Here is an 18,095-nt window from a genome sequence, read left to right on the forward strand (position 1 = left end):
TTACAGGTAATGGGGACTCCCCTCCACCACCACCAATGTACAGATGCAGCCATTCAAAGTGCGCGGTAAAGACACCGCAGTACAGATACCGCAGGTAAGATGACACGCGATACCGCGGTGCGTGATTGGTTGACCGACAGGGGCACTCGTGGTCCGTTGGTCTGTCGTAGAAAGACTTACTGTACTGTAAACGTCTTTACTGTGCCCGTTGTAGATATTGAATTTTACCACTGAAGGGAAATCTTAGTAGCTGAGCATAAAAAGAATAGGAGCATACTGTAACGCGTGTGAAGGCCATAAACGATATTAATTTTGGAACGTAAACATACAGTATATGGCTGGTCTTGGTACTTTAAAGAAAAAAATACGCACCAGTATTCCATTTCTCCCTAAACATTGTAAGCTTCGAAGTCTTTAACTAACGTGATACCGGAGTCAACAAGCATACTTTTAGAATTTGATTAAAAGGGAATATAATATGGAATCGCGTATCTCAATAATTTAATAACGGTATGATTATATCCGTGTACTGCGGCAGAGCTATGTAGGGCTGTTTCGCCTGCCTGATCATGTGAGCTCCCTTGTAGCCTAGTGGTCTAGGTGCGTGACCACCAGCTGGTAGGTTGGGTGTTCGAATCCAGCTGGTACTGGACTTCTCATTTTTATTTATTTATTTTTTAATCGCGTAACATAAACATATTACCGTATGCAAACTGTACTGTATACAGTATGTATATGTATATTTAATGTCTTAACTGTGCCCGTTTAATTGAATTTAAAAAACATATTTAACACGAACATTAAGCTGCTTACATCTTCCGCCTGAGAACAGTCACCCGTTGCTACCCAACGCAGAATGGTGATTGGCTGACACCATCTGACACCCCTCTGATTGGAGAAAAAAGACGTGCTGGTGTGCTATACCAGGAAGAGGATTCTTTCCATTCAAAACGTGTATTTTAAAAGTTTAAGAAGTAAAAACCTTACAGCGTACACAGATTTCTAAACTGATCAGGATCGTTATCTTTGTCTCATGCATAATAATGTTCACCGCTCTGTCCAGCAAATTAATAATAAACTTTATTTTATATAGCTTTTTAAACGAATAAGTAATTAGATTGCTCATAAACCTAATCACTTGCTTTTTCTTTTTATTTAGGCTCAGATTTCAACTATAGATCGTATTATTAATAACCATAATAACAACCAACCAACAAAAACAACCATATAAACATAATACCAACCAAAAACATAGATAACAACCACAATACAAAATCAAATAATCAAACCATTTTACACTCGCAAAGTCATCCAATTATCATAATCCCGCCCCTTATGCAAAACCAAACCTTCCTCCCATCCCAGTTTATCCTGTTTATCATAAACAAAATCCACCTCAATTTTCAACATAAAGCATTACACAAAATCAATACCTCAACACTCCATACTCAACAACGATAATTCACAAACAGCCAGAACATGTAACTACACATTCCCAAACATACCTACTTTCCATAGCCCCGCCCCTTATGCAAAACCAACATCCCTCCCCTGTTCTCTCTCTCCCCTGGCGGTTGTAATTGTTTTTATTTTCAAATAAATTTTAGCAAAGTCATGTATTTTAAAAATCTTAAGATTTTTCTATTTATGTCTTTATTTAGTGGTTTCATTAGTGACAAAGGCTAAACTTTCTTGGAAAAATGTCTTTTATGTAAACCATGTTTGCTATTAATTCATTCAGGGCTAAAATATGTTCATTGTCTTCTAATGAAAGAAGGGTTCCTTTCGCCGTAGTCGAGAGCCTAGCCTTTAACTAGTAAGTACTGTATTTACTGGGTTTTTGAGGGGGGGGGGGTGTCTTTCGCTGGAAATCTCGCCTCCTACTTTGAAAATACCCGTGAAACCGGTTCAATTCGTCACAGCCAGCACTCCTGCAGAGAGTTGGGTTGTACTTGCAGTGTATACAGTACACGCGTTATGCTCTTCGTTAATGTCTGTGAAGTTTTATTTAATCTCTGAGCCATACTGATTCTTCTGGAAGCACACCAGTATTCCACTTTCTCCCTAAACATTTTTAGGATCAGAGTCTTACATGTGGTTATTTCGAAAACGTTTGTACGTGCTCCTTCTTACCATGTTACTGTTTACCGTTACTGACCATATTAAGTTTAAGTGCCTGTGGGCACTTTTACTGTCCGTGGGGGGTGGACTGTCTTTCATTAGAAGGTTAGTCTGTTCTACTTTGAGAATGTAGGGGGGGGGGTGGGAAGTGCCCGCGGTCATTTAATTAGTATTAAAATCTTAGTTATCTTTCTAGTTCACAGGTTTGCATGCATAATTTAATTTTGAAAGCCACTGAGACATCAGGTACTACTGTTGTATTTATGAAAAAGAAACAAAACAAAAAACATACTAACAACTGTGCCATCCTACTCCTTAGTTAATACATTTTATTATTCATAAACAGTTAACATTGTTAGCAAAATATTTTGAATTATATTTAACCCTATTTTTTCTTTAGTTTTGTATTTAACTTATTATATGATAGTCAGACTTAATGTATATTAATGTATATTTGAACAATGAAAATATATTTTTACAAGATTTTACATTAAGCACTTAAAATGAATATGGTTAATAATAGTAAACTGTAACATGCTGTAACAAGATCGGTTAAACTTCGAAGAAAATCCTTTCAGAGAAAATGTTTCAGGTGTGAAGAACAAACCTGTTCCCACACACCCTGCCCCCACTACCATTAGAATATACACAAACATTTTAGCATTTCATTCAGAAGACCCTCACACCTGAAGAGTGCTGGCTGTGACGAATTAAACCGGTTTTACAGGTTTCAATCACAGATTGGGACTCAGTAAAGTAACACACAGCGCCAGTGGATTTGATAATACTGTACCTAACCAAAATCCGCAATATGGAAACAGAACCTGTGTAATTGTTGATAGATGATGTACTCGTAACATTTTTTCAAGACGAACTACAACATTTAAAAAATGACTTGTATGTACTTGATATCTCTAATCAATCCACGGGTCCCAGCACAAAACGAAAGTAAAACGCATACCGTTTCGCGCTTCTTATTAGTTGCTCAAAAGTAATTTGACCGTATGAAATGCATAATATAAACCTAGAAACATATACGTGAGCAGTACTTAAGCACTGTAGTATCGGTGTTAAGACATACCTCTCAAATACTGTAAATCAAGTTAAAAATATCTCAAGAACGATTCTGGTCGTAATGAAACCATGTTTCGTGTATGTTTTCTTTTTCATCTTGAAATAACTCATTTCTAAATACCTTTTTCACTGTTAACATCTTGTAGCAACTTTGCGACAAAATATACACTCTGACAGTTCATCCTGCTACCAACATTAAATAAAACAAATCTTAAGATTTCTATATTTATGTCTTTATTTAGTGGTTTCATTCGAAGCTTACAATGTTTAGGGAGAAATGGAATACTGGTGCGTATTTTTTTCTTTAAAGTACCGAGACCAGCCATATACTGTATGTTTATGTTAAGATTTCCCTTCAGTGGTAAAATTAGATATGAATATTCAATACTTAAACGGGCACAGTTAAGATTGTATACAGTACAGTTTGCATACGGTAATATGTTTATGTTACGCGATTAAAAAATAAATAAATAAAACTGGAAGGTCCAGCACCACCATTATGTTTATATGGTTGTTTTTGTTGGTTGGTTGTTATTATGGTTATTAATAATACGATCTATAGTTGAAATCTGAGCCTAAATAAAAAGAAAAAGCAAGTGATTAGGTTTATGAGCAATCTAATTTCTTATTCGTTTAAAACGCTATATAAAATAAAGTTTATTATTAATTTGCTGGACAGAGCGGTGAACATTATTATGCATAAGACAAAGATAACGATCCTGATCAGTTTAGAAATCTGTGTACGCTGTAAGGTTTTTACTTCTTAAACTTTTAAAATACACGTTTTGAATGGAAAGAAATCCTCTTCCTGGTATAGCACACCAGCACGTCTTTTTTCTCCAATCAGAGGGGTGTCAGATGGTGTCAGCCAATCACCATTCTGCGTTGGGTAGCAACGGGTGACTGTTCTCAGGCGGAAGATGTAAGCAGCTTAATGTTCGTGTTAAATATGTTTTTTAAATTCAATTAAACGGGCACAGTTAAGACATTAAATATACATATACATACTGTATACAGTACAGTTTGCATACGGTAATATGTTTATGTTACGCGATTAAAAAATAAATAAATAAAAATGAAAATGAAAAGTCCAGTACCAGCTGGATTCGAACACCCAACCTACCAGCTGGTGGTCACGCACCTAGACCAGTAGGCTACAAGGGAGCTCACATGATCAGGCAGGCGAAACAGCCCTACATAGCTCTGCCGCAGTACACGGATATAATCATACCGTTATTAAATTATTGAGATATGCGATTCCATATTATATTCCCTTTTAATCAAATTCTAAAAGTATGCTTGTTGACTCCGGTTTCACGTTAGTTAAAGACTTCGAAGCTTACAATGTTTAGGGAGAAATGGAATACCGGTGTGTATTTTTCCTTGTGATATTTTAAGCTCTAGTTGAATGATAGGTGTCGCATTTTAAATCATTTTCGTAGCTAGAAATTATGAAACGCCCTGTTAAAAGCAAGGAAGTTTTTATGCCCCGTTGAAGTAAAACAAAATGCCTGACAAAGTATGGCTTGGACAGATTCCAAGTGCTTGTACAAATGTGCTAAAGAAATTATACTTTGAGTATACAGCTTGTCCAAAGTCATCCATTATTAATACTATTAGTAATATCTTCAGTAAAGGCTTTGATGCATAAATATTTCTGATAAAGGTAGGTTGTGTACTTCTGTCCAACTGAGCAATCTTGCTTTCATAATATATACCAACATTTTAATGACTGATGATTAACATGCTGTAATACACAGTTCCAAATTAAAGGCTCAAATGCTGTACATGAGAGGTTAAGCTCCCCCTGGCGGTTTTACAAGGCGACGCCGGATAGTTAGTCACGTGACACACGTGACACACGTGATACCGCGTGATACTGCGTGATACTGTGACACGCCCACCGGGGTATGCCGCGAAATACCTCACCCATTTTGAATGGCTGCATCTGTATATATGTAAGTGTTTGGCTGTAACCTTCCATCCCTCGCTGTGCTTTACAAATCTAGAGCAGTGAATCGGGCCACCAAGATTGCTGCAGATCCCTCCCACCCAGGACATCAATTATTTCTAAAGCCTCCAGAAAACGCTTCAAGGCAATCAATCCCAAAACAGACACTTGAACAGTTTCTTTCCCAATGTTATATTTCTGCTTATCCAGTCTCCTCCCCCAAACAACTCCCCATTTCAGCTGAAAAACTTTGAATTAGTATTATTGCCAACTTAGTTCATTTTTTCACTTAAGAACTGGTGCGTTTTCCCAATTTCCCAACATGTTTACATAGTTGCATATTACTATACCTGTGTCTTATATACACTGTAATGTCTACATTTTCTACACATCTATACTGTACTGTGAGCACATATTGTTTTTGTGTCTCCACATCTTTTGTTTGTTGTTCAATGGAATTATGTCAGTAATGTTAATGCTCCTTTTGCACCTGTGTGTTTTTTTGTGCTGAGCAGGTTCCAAATGTAGCGAGGAAAATTCCTGTACACGACACATACTGTAGAATAAAAGTGATTCCGATTCTTATTTGCCAGATTTGTGGAGTGCTTGTGATATTATTGTCACATGCACACAATGATCAGTCTTTAAGGCCATAAAGGCCTGTAGCTCATTAAAAGTTGCCATCAGTCTCTTGGTAGCCTCTCTGATAAGTCTCCTTCTTGCTCGGTCATCCAGTTTGGAGGGACGGCCTGATCTAGGCAAGGTCTGGGTGGTGCCAAACGCCTTCCACTTCTTAACAATGGTCTTGACTATGGTCCATGGGATACTTAACGCCTTTGAAGTCTTTTTATACCCAATCTCCTGACTTGTGCCTTTCCACAACTTTATCTCGAAGTTCTTTTGAAAGCACTTTTCGGCCCATAGTGGATTCTTTGCTTAGAAATGCACTTCCAAGCAGTGGAATCCTCTAGAAACAGCTGGTTTTATTCTGAACTAATCAAAATCACCACAACTGATTGGGAGCCAATTAGTTTGTTGGTGGATCTGTAAGGTAACTGATTATACTGTACCTGAGCAAGTTTACAAATGCAATTGTAAGGGGGTTGTTCACTTATCCAAATAAAGCATTTTACTGTAACATTAATTTTCATAATGTTTTTTAATTTGATTTTCCTTGGGTAATATGGGTTACTGTGTGTAAATAAAAATGGAGCAAGCCTAATTTAATTTGTATTTATTTTCAGAGTGTCATACAACAAAAGGTACACATTTTGAAAGAGGGTGGTGACTTTCTATACCCACTATATAATATATCTTTTAAGGTGTTTATGATAACATATCATAAACATTTTTAAATGTGGGAAAAAATTTAAAAGAAAAACACCTAAGTGCAGAATTAATACCTAAGTGCAGAATTTAAATCAAGGAATGTTATGTTAAAAATGTATAACATACTAATAAGGCCCCATTTAGAATGTGTGCAATTTTTCTCATCACATTTTATAGAATATATATTTCAGTTCAACCGCAGAAAAGAGCAACCATATACTGTATATAACGAGGGAATGTCCTACACTGACAAGCAATGTCTTGACTTCTTTCAAGAAACTGCTGGATGAGATCCTAAAATCAATTAGCTACTAACTGCTAAATGAACATAATGTCCGCTTCTAGCTTGTAACATTTCTTATGTTAAACAACATGCACTGTTACTACAGATGCAGCCATTCAAAGTGCGCGGTACAGACACGTACCGGAGGTAATTGGCTACGGCCTCGCGAATCGTGACGCGCGATGACGCAAAATACCGCGTACGTGATTGGTTGACCGACAGGGGCACTTGTGGTCCGTTGCTCGGTCGTAGAAAGATTTACAGTACCCGTTTTAGTACTGAATATTTATATGGAATTTTACCACTGAAGGGAAATCTTAGTAGCTGAGCATAAAAAGAATAGGTGCATACTGTAACGCTAGTGAAGGCCATAAACAATATTAATTTTGGAACATAAACATACAGTATATGACTGGTCTCGGTACTTTAAATAAAAAATACACACCAGTATTCCATTTCTCCCTAAACATTTTAAGCATCGAAGTCTTTAACCAACGTGATACCGGAGTCAACAAGCATACTTTTAGAATTTGATTAAAAGGGAATATAATATGGAATCGTGTATCTAAAGAAATTAATAATGATATAATTCTATTCATGTACCGCAACACAAGAATAGTACACACTGTACATTCACTGTTGATAATGTTTCTGTAGTGCTTTTTCAGCACTCTGCGTGTGACCTTGCCGGTGGCGCTGTGGGTTAGGTTCCTGACTCCCACGTCACATGGTGAGAGTTCAAATCCAGCTGAAGCCATGACTTTTTTTTTTAAACAAACATTTCTTTGAAAAAATAAAACTTTTCCCTGGGTCAGAGATTAAATAAAACCTCATTCACACCAAACAAATTTATATTTCTAAATATCACAACATGATCGAATTTAAGTCATTTTAAAAACAATGAATAGTCACCTATGCGTTACAATATTAACATTTATATTGATTTAAATCGCGTTTTGATTTAAATCGCAAATGCGGGTTTAAATATATGTTTTTTGATTCACAATCAGACAAATGCAACATAAATTGATATCTTTGTCTTCTAAGTATCTTAATAAACTTTCAGCATAGCTTTCTCCCCATTTAGATGTATTTTTCTTGGGATCTTAGGATCAAAAGTGGAAAGATTAGATTGTAATCGTTTTTATTTTTTAAATACATTTTAGAAAAGTGTAATCTATACTAAAAAGCTGTACACCACCTGCTATAAAGATACATATTGTAATACTTTCGGGTTCGGATAGGACAGACACAAGAACTCAGACTTGCGGAGTTAAAGCAAGTTTGCCTTGATTTTATATATCACCTTTAAAAGTGGCATCTCAAAGTAAAGTAAATACCCAACACTGATTGTACCCATCTGTCATGCTAATAAAGCACCTTGAATTGAATTGAGAGATTGAGGGGGGGGGGGGGGGGGAGAGCAAGAGAGCACAGCCAGGACAGACAGGCAAATAAGATACACTCCACAGACATTCACAACAGCGACATATCATAAAACGTTCGCACAAATAGTTAAATTATTACTTGTTTTTCAGGAAGTTAAAAAAACACTTGAATTACTTATCCAGTCTCTCGAAATAAAATTATTTTTCAAGCAATGCAAATAACGTCGGGCAACGTGTTTTTTTTAATCCAACATTGACAGCCACATCTTAAATCTTGTCAGTCAGCTCTTTTTTCTCTATTTGAATTGTGGCGATTCAAACAACCTGGGATAACAAGTGGTCTCAAAGTCACCGAGCTCACAGAGCTTCAACAACAGATGACAATTCCCTTAGTCCTTCCTAAGTCTTCCTGAAATTGTCAGATTACGAGTGAATAAAAGCATTTTATTAAAAACATGTTTGGGTTTGTTTGGGAGCTATATGATGTATTTTTCATATGTAAGATATAATGATGTGTTCCTGCTTCCACATCGCACCACTTTAAAAGTTAGAAAAACAGCTTTCGATTCACATTATCTGGCGAGCCTTGTTTTGTCAAAGGACAGCACAAAAAAACAGATAATACACAGGGGGGGAGGGCAAGCAAGAGAGAGAGTTTTTTGCTCTCTGTCAAAAAACCCCAAATCTTAAAATGTTTAGGGAGAAATGGAATACCGGTGTGTATTTTTTCTCTAAAGTACCGATTCCTGGAATCTGACTGGCTGACACCCTTCTAAAGTGGTTCCATAATATCTGGTATACGGAAAAGAAGCGTTGAAAAAAAAGCTTGGATTCTCATGTATCTGATACAAGTATCTTTTAATACAGTCTTTGCTGTGCTCTTGAGGATCCTTGTGATATTTTGAGCTCTGGTTGAATGATAAGTGTCGCAGTTTAAATAATTTTCGTAGTTAGAAATTATGAAACGCTCTGTTAAAAGCAAGGGAGTTTTTATGTCCGTTGCAGTAAAAGAAAATGCCTGACAAAGTAGGGCTTGGACAGATTCCAAGTGCTTGTAGAAATGTGCTAAAGAAATTATACTTTGAGTTTACAGCTTGTCCAAAGTCATTCATTATTAATACTATTAGTAATATCTTTGGTAAAGGCTTTGGTGCATAAATATTTCTGATAAAGGTAGGTTGTGTACTTTTGTCCAACTGAGCAATCTTGCTTTCATAAAATATACAGATGCAGCCATTCAAAATGCGCGGTACAAACCTGCGGTAGGGTAATCTACCCACAAGCCACCGCGGGGCACCGCGGTAAGTGATTGGCTGGCCAAAATGACCGACAGGGGCACTCGTGGTGCATTGGTTGGCAGTGAAAAGATTTTATCATTTAATGTCTTTACTGTGCACATTTTAATCCGCTTAGTTTTGAATATTTATATGGAATTTTACCACTAAAGGGAAATTTTAGTAGCTGAGCATAAAAAGAAGAGGAGCATAACGCATCTGAAGGTCATAAACAATATTAATTTAGGAACATAAACATTACTGTATGTACGTAAACTGTACTGTGTATGGCTGGTCTTGGTAGTTTAAGAAAAAATACACACCAGTCTTCCATTTCTCCTTAAACATTTTAAGCATGAAAGTTTTATGAAATGGTACCGAAATATGCAATTGCTGTATAGGATGAATTTTTATTTAAAAAAATTATTTAACACGAAAATTAAGCTGTTTACATCTTCCGCCTGAGAACAGTCACCCGTTGCTACCCAACGCAGAAACAGCCAATAACTAGCAAAGAGAGGACATTAGCTAGCCAATATGATAAAGAAATAAATTATTATTTAGTTTATTTCTTTTGCACATTTATTTGAACATTTCCATCAATTGTACAAGCACTTGGAAACTGTCCAATCCCTAGTTCATCAGGCATTTTCTTTTACGCTGCGGTTATTCTCCCGGTCTGGCGCCGGTCTGTGTCTTCTAGGATATAATGCCAGCGAACTCTTGTTTTTATGTCCACTATAACAGACAATCTCCTTTGCTTTTAACCGAGCGTTTAATAATTCCCTAAAATGAAAATGAATTACTTTATTTCCCTCACAGGATCAATAAAAGTATCTATCATCTATCTAAACTATGGGACAGAATTCTGGGGTCTCCCCATACCAGACATTATGGTAGGGCTTCAGAATGGTGATTGGCTGACACCATCTGACACCCCTCTTAATGGAGAAAAAAGACGTGCTGGTTTGCTATACATACAGGAAGAGGATTTCTTTCTATTCGAAACGTGTATTTTAAAAGTTTAAGAAGTAAAAACCTTACAGCGTACACAGATTTCTAAACTGATCAGGATCGTTATCTTTGTCTTATGCATAATAATGTTCACCGCTCTTATCAGCAAATTAATAATAAACTTTATTTGATATAGCGTTTTAAACGAATACGTAATTAGATTGCTCATAAACCTAATCACTTATTCTACATAAACACAGCGTAATTGCTCTCTGAAAATGCTTTTTCTTTTAATTTAGTCTCAGATTTCAACTATGGATCGTATTATTATAAACTTTCTTGGAAAAATGTATTTTATGTAAACCATGTTTGCTATTAATTCATTTAGGGCTAGAATATGTTCATTGTCTTCCAATCGAGTCGAGTTGACATTAGAAGCTTGCCATGCCAGGACTGTTACACCAACGCATTAGCATGTTAAAGCGATTTCATGAGGAGCCTAGCTTTCTTAACTAGTAAGTACTGTACTTCCTTGGTTTTGGAGGGGGGAGGTATCTTTCGCTTGAAATCTCGCCCCCTTCTACTTTGAAAATACCTGTGAAACTGGTTTAATTCGTCACAGCCAGCACTCCCGCAGAGAGGGGGGTTGTACTCGTTAATGTCTTAGCCGGAACACATCATTATATCTCATTTTGTATTTCTATAAAAAAATCGTTTGCCCAGCCTAACACTATTGTTGTTATTGTTTTTAGCCTGTAAAGCGCTTTGAGGAGCGCAGCTTTCTCACCACTTAGATTACTTTTTGATACCATCCTTACACAAAGCAGAAACTTCTTGTATTTTCCGATGACATACAAGTGGAAAGATTACAGATTTTAATCGTCTTTTTTCTGAACCAGGGAAAATCTGATCATGTTTCTCTATAACAATAATAAAAAACTTTATTTTACATATCACCTGTAAAAGTGGCATCTCAAAGCAATACAGTAGATGTAAACCACAGATTACAAAGTAAATACCCAGACAAACGCAAACGCATTTTTAATAAAATGCTTTTATTCATTCAGCAGAGAGAGAGCGTAAAACCTGGGCGTAACAGCTGTTCCTTTTTCTGATCACTCGCTCTCTGGATAAACGTCTCGCCTGTCCTGTTCTTTGTTTTCTTAATTTGCTGATTATGCCTTCTGCGATCCACTCCTGCCCTCACACCTTAAGAAGACTATTTTAAATTTCTTTGAGCGGTCCATTGTGGAATTAACCCTGTCCTTAAGGTGATATCACATAAAGGTGATATGTAAAATAATGTTTTTTATTATTGTTATAGAGAAACATGATCAGGTTTTCCCCGGTTCAGAAAAAAAGATCTAAAGTATACTAGTTTGTCACTAGTATACTTTTAATACAGTCTTTGCTGTGCTCTTGAGATCCTTGTGATATTTCGAGCTCTGGTTGAATGATAAGTGTTGCAGTTTAAATTTCATGATGTACTTTTCACTGATGAAACAACAGTGGCTCTGGAACAGTTTTCAACCATGTCGTTTTATAAAAAGGGGAGATATGTACACGTTACTGAAGCTAAAAGTTTAGCCTTTCTCACTAATGTAACCACTAAATAAAGACATATAGAAATCCCTACGTTACAGACTGTATATGGCTGGTATTGGTAGTTCAAAGAAAAAATACACACCAGTATTCCACTTTCTCCCTAAACATTTTAAGCATCAGAGTCTTACATGTGGTTATTTCGGAAACGTTTGTACGTGCTCCTTCTGACCATGTTACTGTTTACTGTGACTGACAATATTAAGTTTAAGTGCCTGTGGGCACTTTTCCTGTCCGTGGGGGGTGGACCTTCTTTCATTAGAAGGTTAGTCTGTTCTACTCTGAGAATGTAGAGGGGGTGGAAAGTGCCCGCGGTCATTTAATTAGTATTAAAAGTTGATTCCCTTACGAAGATACCGACATAGGAATATTCGTGCGTGGTCAAAACAATGGCATAAAAACGACAAAGTGAAGGCTGTGAAAACATTCACAATGTACTTTATACACAAAGCAAGTGTTCTCACAACTCTAGGAGGTTTCGTGAAAATGCTACAGGCGTGCCAAAATACTTTTTTTTTAAATTCAAGGTGGCTTTACCGCGGTTTTCATTTTCAGATTGTGAATCAAAAAGGCATTTAATTAATCACGCGATTGCGATTTTAATCAATTATTGTATTGATTGAAACACACATTCTGTACAGATACACATTCTCCTGTCGTCCAGTGGTGTTAAACGAGTTAGCAGGTGATTGAGATAACAATGCACCGACCACTGAGCGGAATGTTCTCATTTGTTCTAAATTGTAAAAAGAGGTGATAATTCTTAATAATTCCGTGTTGCATTAACTAACCTCTTCAGTTTATTCCGCCAGACAGTACATGAATATAATTATATCGTTATTAATTTGTTTAGATACGCAATTCCATATTATATTCCCTGTTAATCAAATTCTAAAAGTATGCTTTGTTAGATAACAAGCGAATTCACAGAAAAGGTTAAAGACTATCACTTTTCACAAAGTATATAATCCTAATATAAGACTAAATCCTAATAATCCTAATCCTAAATCTAAACAGTATCATCTTTATTTACGGGTTGCAATTTAAAAAAAGTCAAAAACCGCACTCAAAATGCAATTTAGAGCTTTCTGGCAAGAGGAGACACCCAAATTAATAATTTAACATGCCACTGTTTGTGCATGAACAAGGTTATACTGCTATTTCCTTAGATACGCAATAAAAAAAAAATAAAAAAAATGTTGAATCCCCGGCGGAACACATTCCATAAGAATCAGCGCTTTTATATATCGCCTTTAAAGGTGGCTTCTCAAAACGCTTTACAGGATAAAAACAACAACAACAGCAACAACAATAATATTGTATTTCATTGCACTTTGAAAGAAAATACACGAGAGACTGGATAAGTAATTCAAGTGTTTTTTTAACTTCCTGAAAAACAAGTAATAATTTAACTATATGTGCGAACGTTTTATGATATGTCGCTGTTGTGAATGTCTGTGGAGTGTATCTTATTTGCCTGTCTGTCCTGGCTCTCTCGCTCGCCATCCCCCTCTCTCTCCCTCAATTAAATTCAAGGTGCTTTATTAGCATGACAGATGGGTACAATCAGTGTTGGGTATTTACTTTGCTTTGAGATGCCACTTTTAAAGGTGATATATAAAATCAAGGCTTTAACTTGCTTTATCTCCGCAAGTCTGAGTTCTTGTGTCTGTCCTATCCGAACCCGAAAGTATTACAATATGTATCTTTATAGCAGGTGGTGTACAGCTTTTTAGTATAGATTACACTTTTCTAAAATGTATTTAAAAAATAAAAACGATTACAATCTAATCTTTCCACGTTTGATCCTAAGATCCCAAGAAAAATAAATCTAAACGGGGAGAAAGCTATGCTGAAAGTTTATTAAGATACTTAGAAGACAAAGATATCAATTTATGTTGCATTTGTCTGATTGTGAATAAAAAAACACATATATTTAAACCCGCGTTTGCGATTTAAATCAAAACGGGATTTAAATCAATATAAATGTTTATATTGTAACGCCTAGGTGACTATTCATTGTTATTAAAATGACTTAAATTCGATCATGTTGTGATATTTAGAAATATAAATTTGTTTGGTGCGAGTGAGGTTTTATTTAATCTCTGACTCAGGGAAACGTTTAATTTTTTCAAAGAAATGTTTGTTAAAAAAAATTCATGGCTCCAGCGGGATTCGATCACAGACCAAGTGACGTGGGAGTCAGGAACCTAACCCACAGCGCCACCGGCAAGGTCACATGCAGAGTGCTGAAAAACCACTACAGAAACATTATCAACAGACAATGTACAGCATATACTATTCTTGTGTTGCGGTACATGAATATAATTATATCGTTATTAATTTCTTTAGATACGTGATTCCATATTATATTCCCTTTTAATCAAATTCTAAAAGTATGCTTGTTGACTCCGGTATCACGTTAGTTAAAGACGATGCTTAAAATGTTTAGGGAGAAATGGAATACTGGTGTGTATGTTTTCTTTAAAGTACCGAGACCAGCCATATACTGTATGTTTAAGTTCCAAAATTAATATTGTTTATGGCCTTCACGCGCGTTACAGTATGCTCCTATTCTTTTTATGCTCAGGTACTAAGATTTCCCTTCAGTGGTAAAATTCCATATAAATATTCAATACTTAAACGGGCACAATTAAGACATTAAATATACATATACATACTGTATACATTACAGTTTGCATACGGTAATATGTTTATGTTCCTAAATCAATCTCTTTTATGAGCATGTGAAAGGCATGGTGAATCGATTCTCAAAAATTACTGTACTTTGCATGATTGGAAACAAATGCGTGATTGCGAAATGCTGTGGTGTTACTTTTACAAAGACGGTCAATGAAAAAAAGAATGTGGACCAGGGCAATACTTTGAGTTTACAGCTTGTCCAAGGTCATTCATTATTAATACTATTAGTAATATCTTCGTTAAAGACTTTGATGGCGACAGCTCAAACATGAGAGGTTGAGCTTTATTAGCTCCATCTTGCAGAAATTCCGGATACTATTATTTTACTTGCGGTATTATTAGAGAATTTACGGTAACTCGCGATAGACTGCGTAAAGCGCACCGCAAAATAATGCGGTATCGCCCGCGCATTTTGAATGGCTGCATCTGTACCAACTTTTTAATGACTGATGATTAACATGCTGTAATACACAGTTTAAATTTAAAAGCTCAAATGCTGTACATGAGAGGTTAAGCTTTATTGGCTCCTCCTGACGGTTTTAAAAGGTGATGCCGGATAATTTCCGGCATGACGTCAAATGACGCGATTTACCCCGTGATACTGCGTGATACTGCGACACGCCCACCGGGGTATACCGCGAAATACCCCACCCATTTTGAATGGCTGCATCTGTATGTTTAAGCTTAAAACATGTTTGATTAAGTGACTTTAAAATCCAACAAATTACATTTTAAAGTAAAATCCTCAACATAGCTGATGACTCAATAATGGCATTAATGAATGGGTGCTGCTCACCATTAGCACAAAATCCCCACTTCTGGTCTCTATTGTAGTCATCAGTTGTTGCACACCAAAGATCTCCGTTAGTCCTCCCATCTGTAGTACATGAATTGTAAGACTTCTTATGGTATTTAAAAGGGAAGGTACAGACTTCACCTTTCGTGGTCACTGAAACAGATAAAAATACTAAGGTAAAACTTTGGCTTAGCTTAAGTTGGGAAAAAACTAAACTATAATAACACCAATACTTGCTTTTCTTAGTTAAACCTATGGTAAATCTGACCTGTTGGACATGGGTCTCCACTTCCATACTTCATTATAATAGCCTGATCTTCATGCCTGTAATCCATAGACATTGCCTTAAAGTTCCCAAAAGAGTATGCAGCATTGTTTGAAACTAGACACACAGCACTGTCCTTGCACTTGGCATCTGTCACTGGTGCACAGACATTAATTTGGTAGGACTTGGAGCCAGAGGGTACCTGTAAAACACCAGACACTGAGATTACGCAGAAATGACAATAGAAACACTATCAATGACTAACACACTTTTTACACTCAGATTTTACACTGTCACTTTGCTTGTCACATGGACCTCTTTGTGTCATCTGCTTCCTGAAGCAGGAAATACTGAATATGAAAAAGGTGTATTACCCTGTAATTTGAATGTGGAGAGGCTCTGGAGAGAATTGGATAGATAATAAGTAATTCTGGACTACAGGTTACAACTTTTCTAAAAGTTACTGCATTAAGATTTTATTTTAACTGACCAGACCACATAGAAAAATAAAGAAACATGAATAAGAAAAAGTGTAAAGACTTCTGTCTCACCTGGTAGCTCCCTCCTGTCAGAGAGGACAGACTAAAGGTAAACTGTAGTTGGTCATCTTTTAAGGCACAACCTGACGTACTGACAGAATCTGAGCATACCACTGGTGTGGCCCATTCAAACACATAACTGCAAGGTGACTTCCTTATCATCTGAGGAGAGCCCTGTAAAATCAATATAACAGAATATTTCAAAATGGTTATCTTCAAACTTTCTTCACACTAAAGAGTGAAATGCTGCTCTGTGTTGTCCTGCCTTAAATGCTATGCACTGAGGCTAGATTTTAGGTTTCAGGAATAAGTACCTTTCTGATAATGGATGGATGTACTTATTAATAAAAAAACACATACACAACATAAAAGCATCAATATCGAAGACGGCAAAAGACAGAGCAGGATTTCTTCCTCTAAAAGTTTAGCAAATTTAAATTAATGCAACAGTATGTTGGCAGTTCTAGATGGAAACTGTTAGGGGGTTGAGAGGGAACTGTTTTGGGTGTGCCCTGTATAGGCTGCTTTTGGGTATACACAACCAATGTGCTGTCTGATTTGGCTAATGTAACAGTCCCATTGAATTCTTGACAGCCCCTTGCTCAGTGATGGATCCACATTGCTATCAGTCTCCAGGCATCATGTCTATTGTTGGTGTCTAACTACAGAAAAATAATTATTTTCTACTAGGATGGTTAGAGACTGATATGAACCACATGTGGTTGTATTAATTTAAAGACATGGGTCTTACAGAGAAAATTACAGCAAGTTTACATTGTGAAAGACTGGTTAATTTGTTTGTTGACAAGATTTAATTGATTACCCTCCTTTATGCCTAATTTACCATTAGATATTGATGTGAGACATCTGTTTTATTTGTCTTCATAGCAAATAAACCAAAAAAGGGCTTACCAGATCAGTTCCTCTTTGGCAGCTGAACAAAATGAGTGAAGTATAATTCTTGCTCTTGTCAGAGAGACACACAGTGTTGCTGTTGAAGGATATATACACTTCATTAATGGCTTCATTTATCTGCGGAGGTCCCGTGATTCGTCCAATGTCCTGCAAAGGGGGGGAAAAAGGGACTCAACTTACAATGATATCTATGATTTAATGCTTTGTTGATTTGGAAAATCTGCATCACGTCACAAATTGGTTCAAGGCCCGCATCCATCATCAGATATAGACTGTTCTTGCAAAAAGTGTCAAGGGTTAGAAGCAGGTTCATTTTACAACGTTTTAAAGTAACGACATCAGCGTGAGCCATTTCTAAGTGGAAAATGCATGAATGTCATTTACCTGTAGATGTTGTGTCAATAACTGTCTGCCAAACCACAGTTCATTCTTATTAAATTTATCACTATGCATAGGGAAGAAATCTAGGACTTTATACTTACTATGGGAAGCCCATCAACTGGGTCTAAGCACACGGCTGCTCCAGGTGGGCAGGTAACTCCAGGAATGGGGTTCAATGGCTGACAAATGTTGATATAAAAGTCTGGAGAGTTGTCCCTTCCCAGCTCAGCATCAGTTGCAGAGTAATAACCCGTTTTGTGGATCAGTGGAGTTAGGTCAATGATGGAGCTCCCATTTTTAACTGAACAGCTCACCTGAAATTACAGACACTTCAATATGAAATAAATATCTAAAATAAAAAAAAAACTTAAAGTGCTTTTATACTGTTTTTTTAAATAAAAGCTTAGGCACTATTATGAACATGCAGTCACAATTAACAACGGTAGTCATGTTTTCAGCATGGAATAAACCTTTACGTGTTCCTTTGCAGTCACAATTAATACTTATTATGTGCCAGAAA

At 36.5% G+C, this 18,095-nt stretch overlaps 1 protein-coding gene across 2 annotated transcripts in view; it reads right to left on the reverse strand.

Annotated features, from left to right (window-relative positions):
• igf2r (insulin-like growth factor 2 receptor) overlaps nucleotides 1–18,095 on the reverse strand; it is a 100,122-nt gene that overhangs the window by 24,465 nt on the left and 57,562 nt on the right. For both annotated transcript variants that reach the window (XR_015935366.1, XM_088625107.1), the window contains exons 35-39: nucleotides 17,677–17,889; nucleotides 17,192–17,341; nucleotides 16,292–16,453; nucleotides 15,744–15,942; nucleotides 15,476–15,628 (exon numbers count right to left, since the gene is read on the reverse strand). Coding sequence is in view for 1 of the 2 variants with exons in the window: in XM_088625107.1 (XP_088481233.1) it covers nucleotides 15,476–15,628; nucleotides 15,744–15,942; nucleotides 16,292–16,453; nucleotides 17,192–17,341; nucleotides 17,677–17,889 (877 nt within the window). In the remaining variant the exon portion in view is untranslated. The remainder of the gene's footprint in view (nucleotides 1–15,475; nucleotides 15,629–15,743; nucleotides 15,943–16,291; nucleotides 16,454–17,191; nucleotides 17,342–17,676; nucleotides 17,890–18,095) is intronic.

Source organism: Lepisosteus platostomus, chromosome 3 (assembly GCF_059453375.1).
Source record: "Lepisosteus platostomus isolate fLepPlt1 chromosome 3, fLepPlt1.hap1, whole genome shotgun sequence".
In the NCBI taxonomy this organism is placed as follows: domain Eukaryota; kingdom Metazoa; phylum Chordata; class Actinopteri; order Semionotiformes; family Lepisosteidae; genus Lepisosteus; species Lepisosteus platostomus.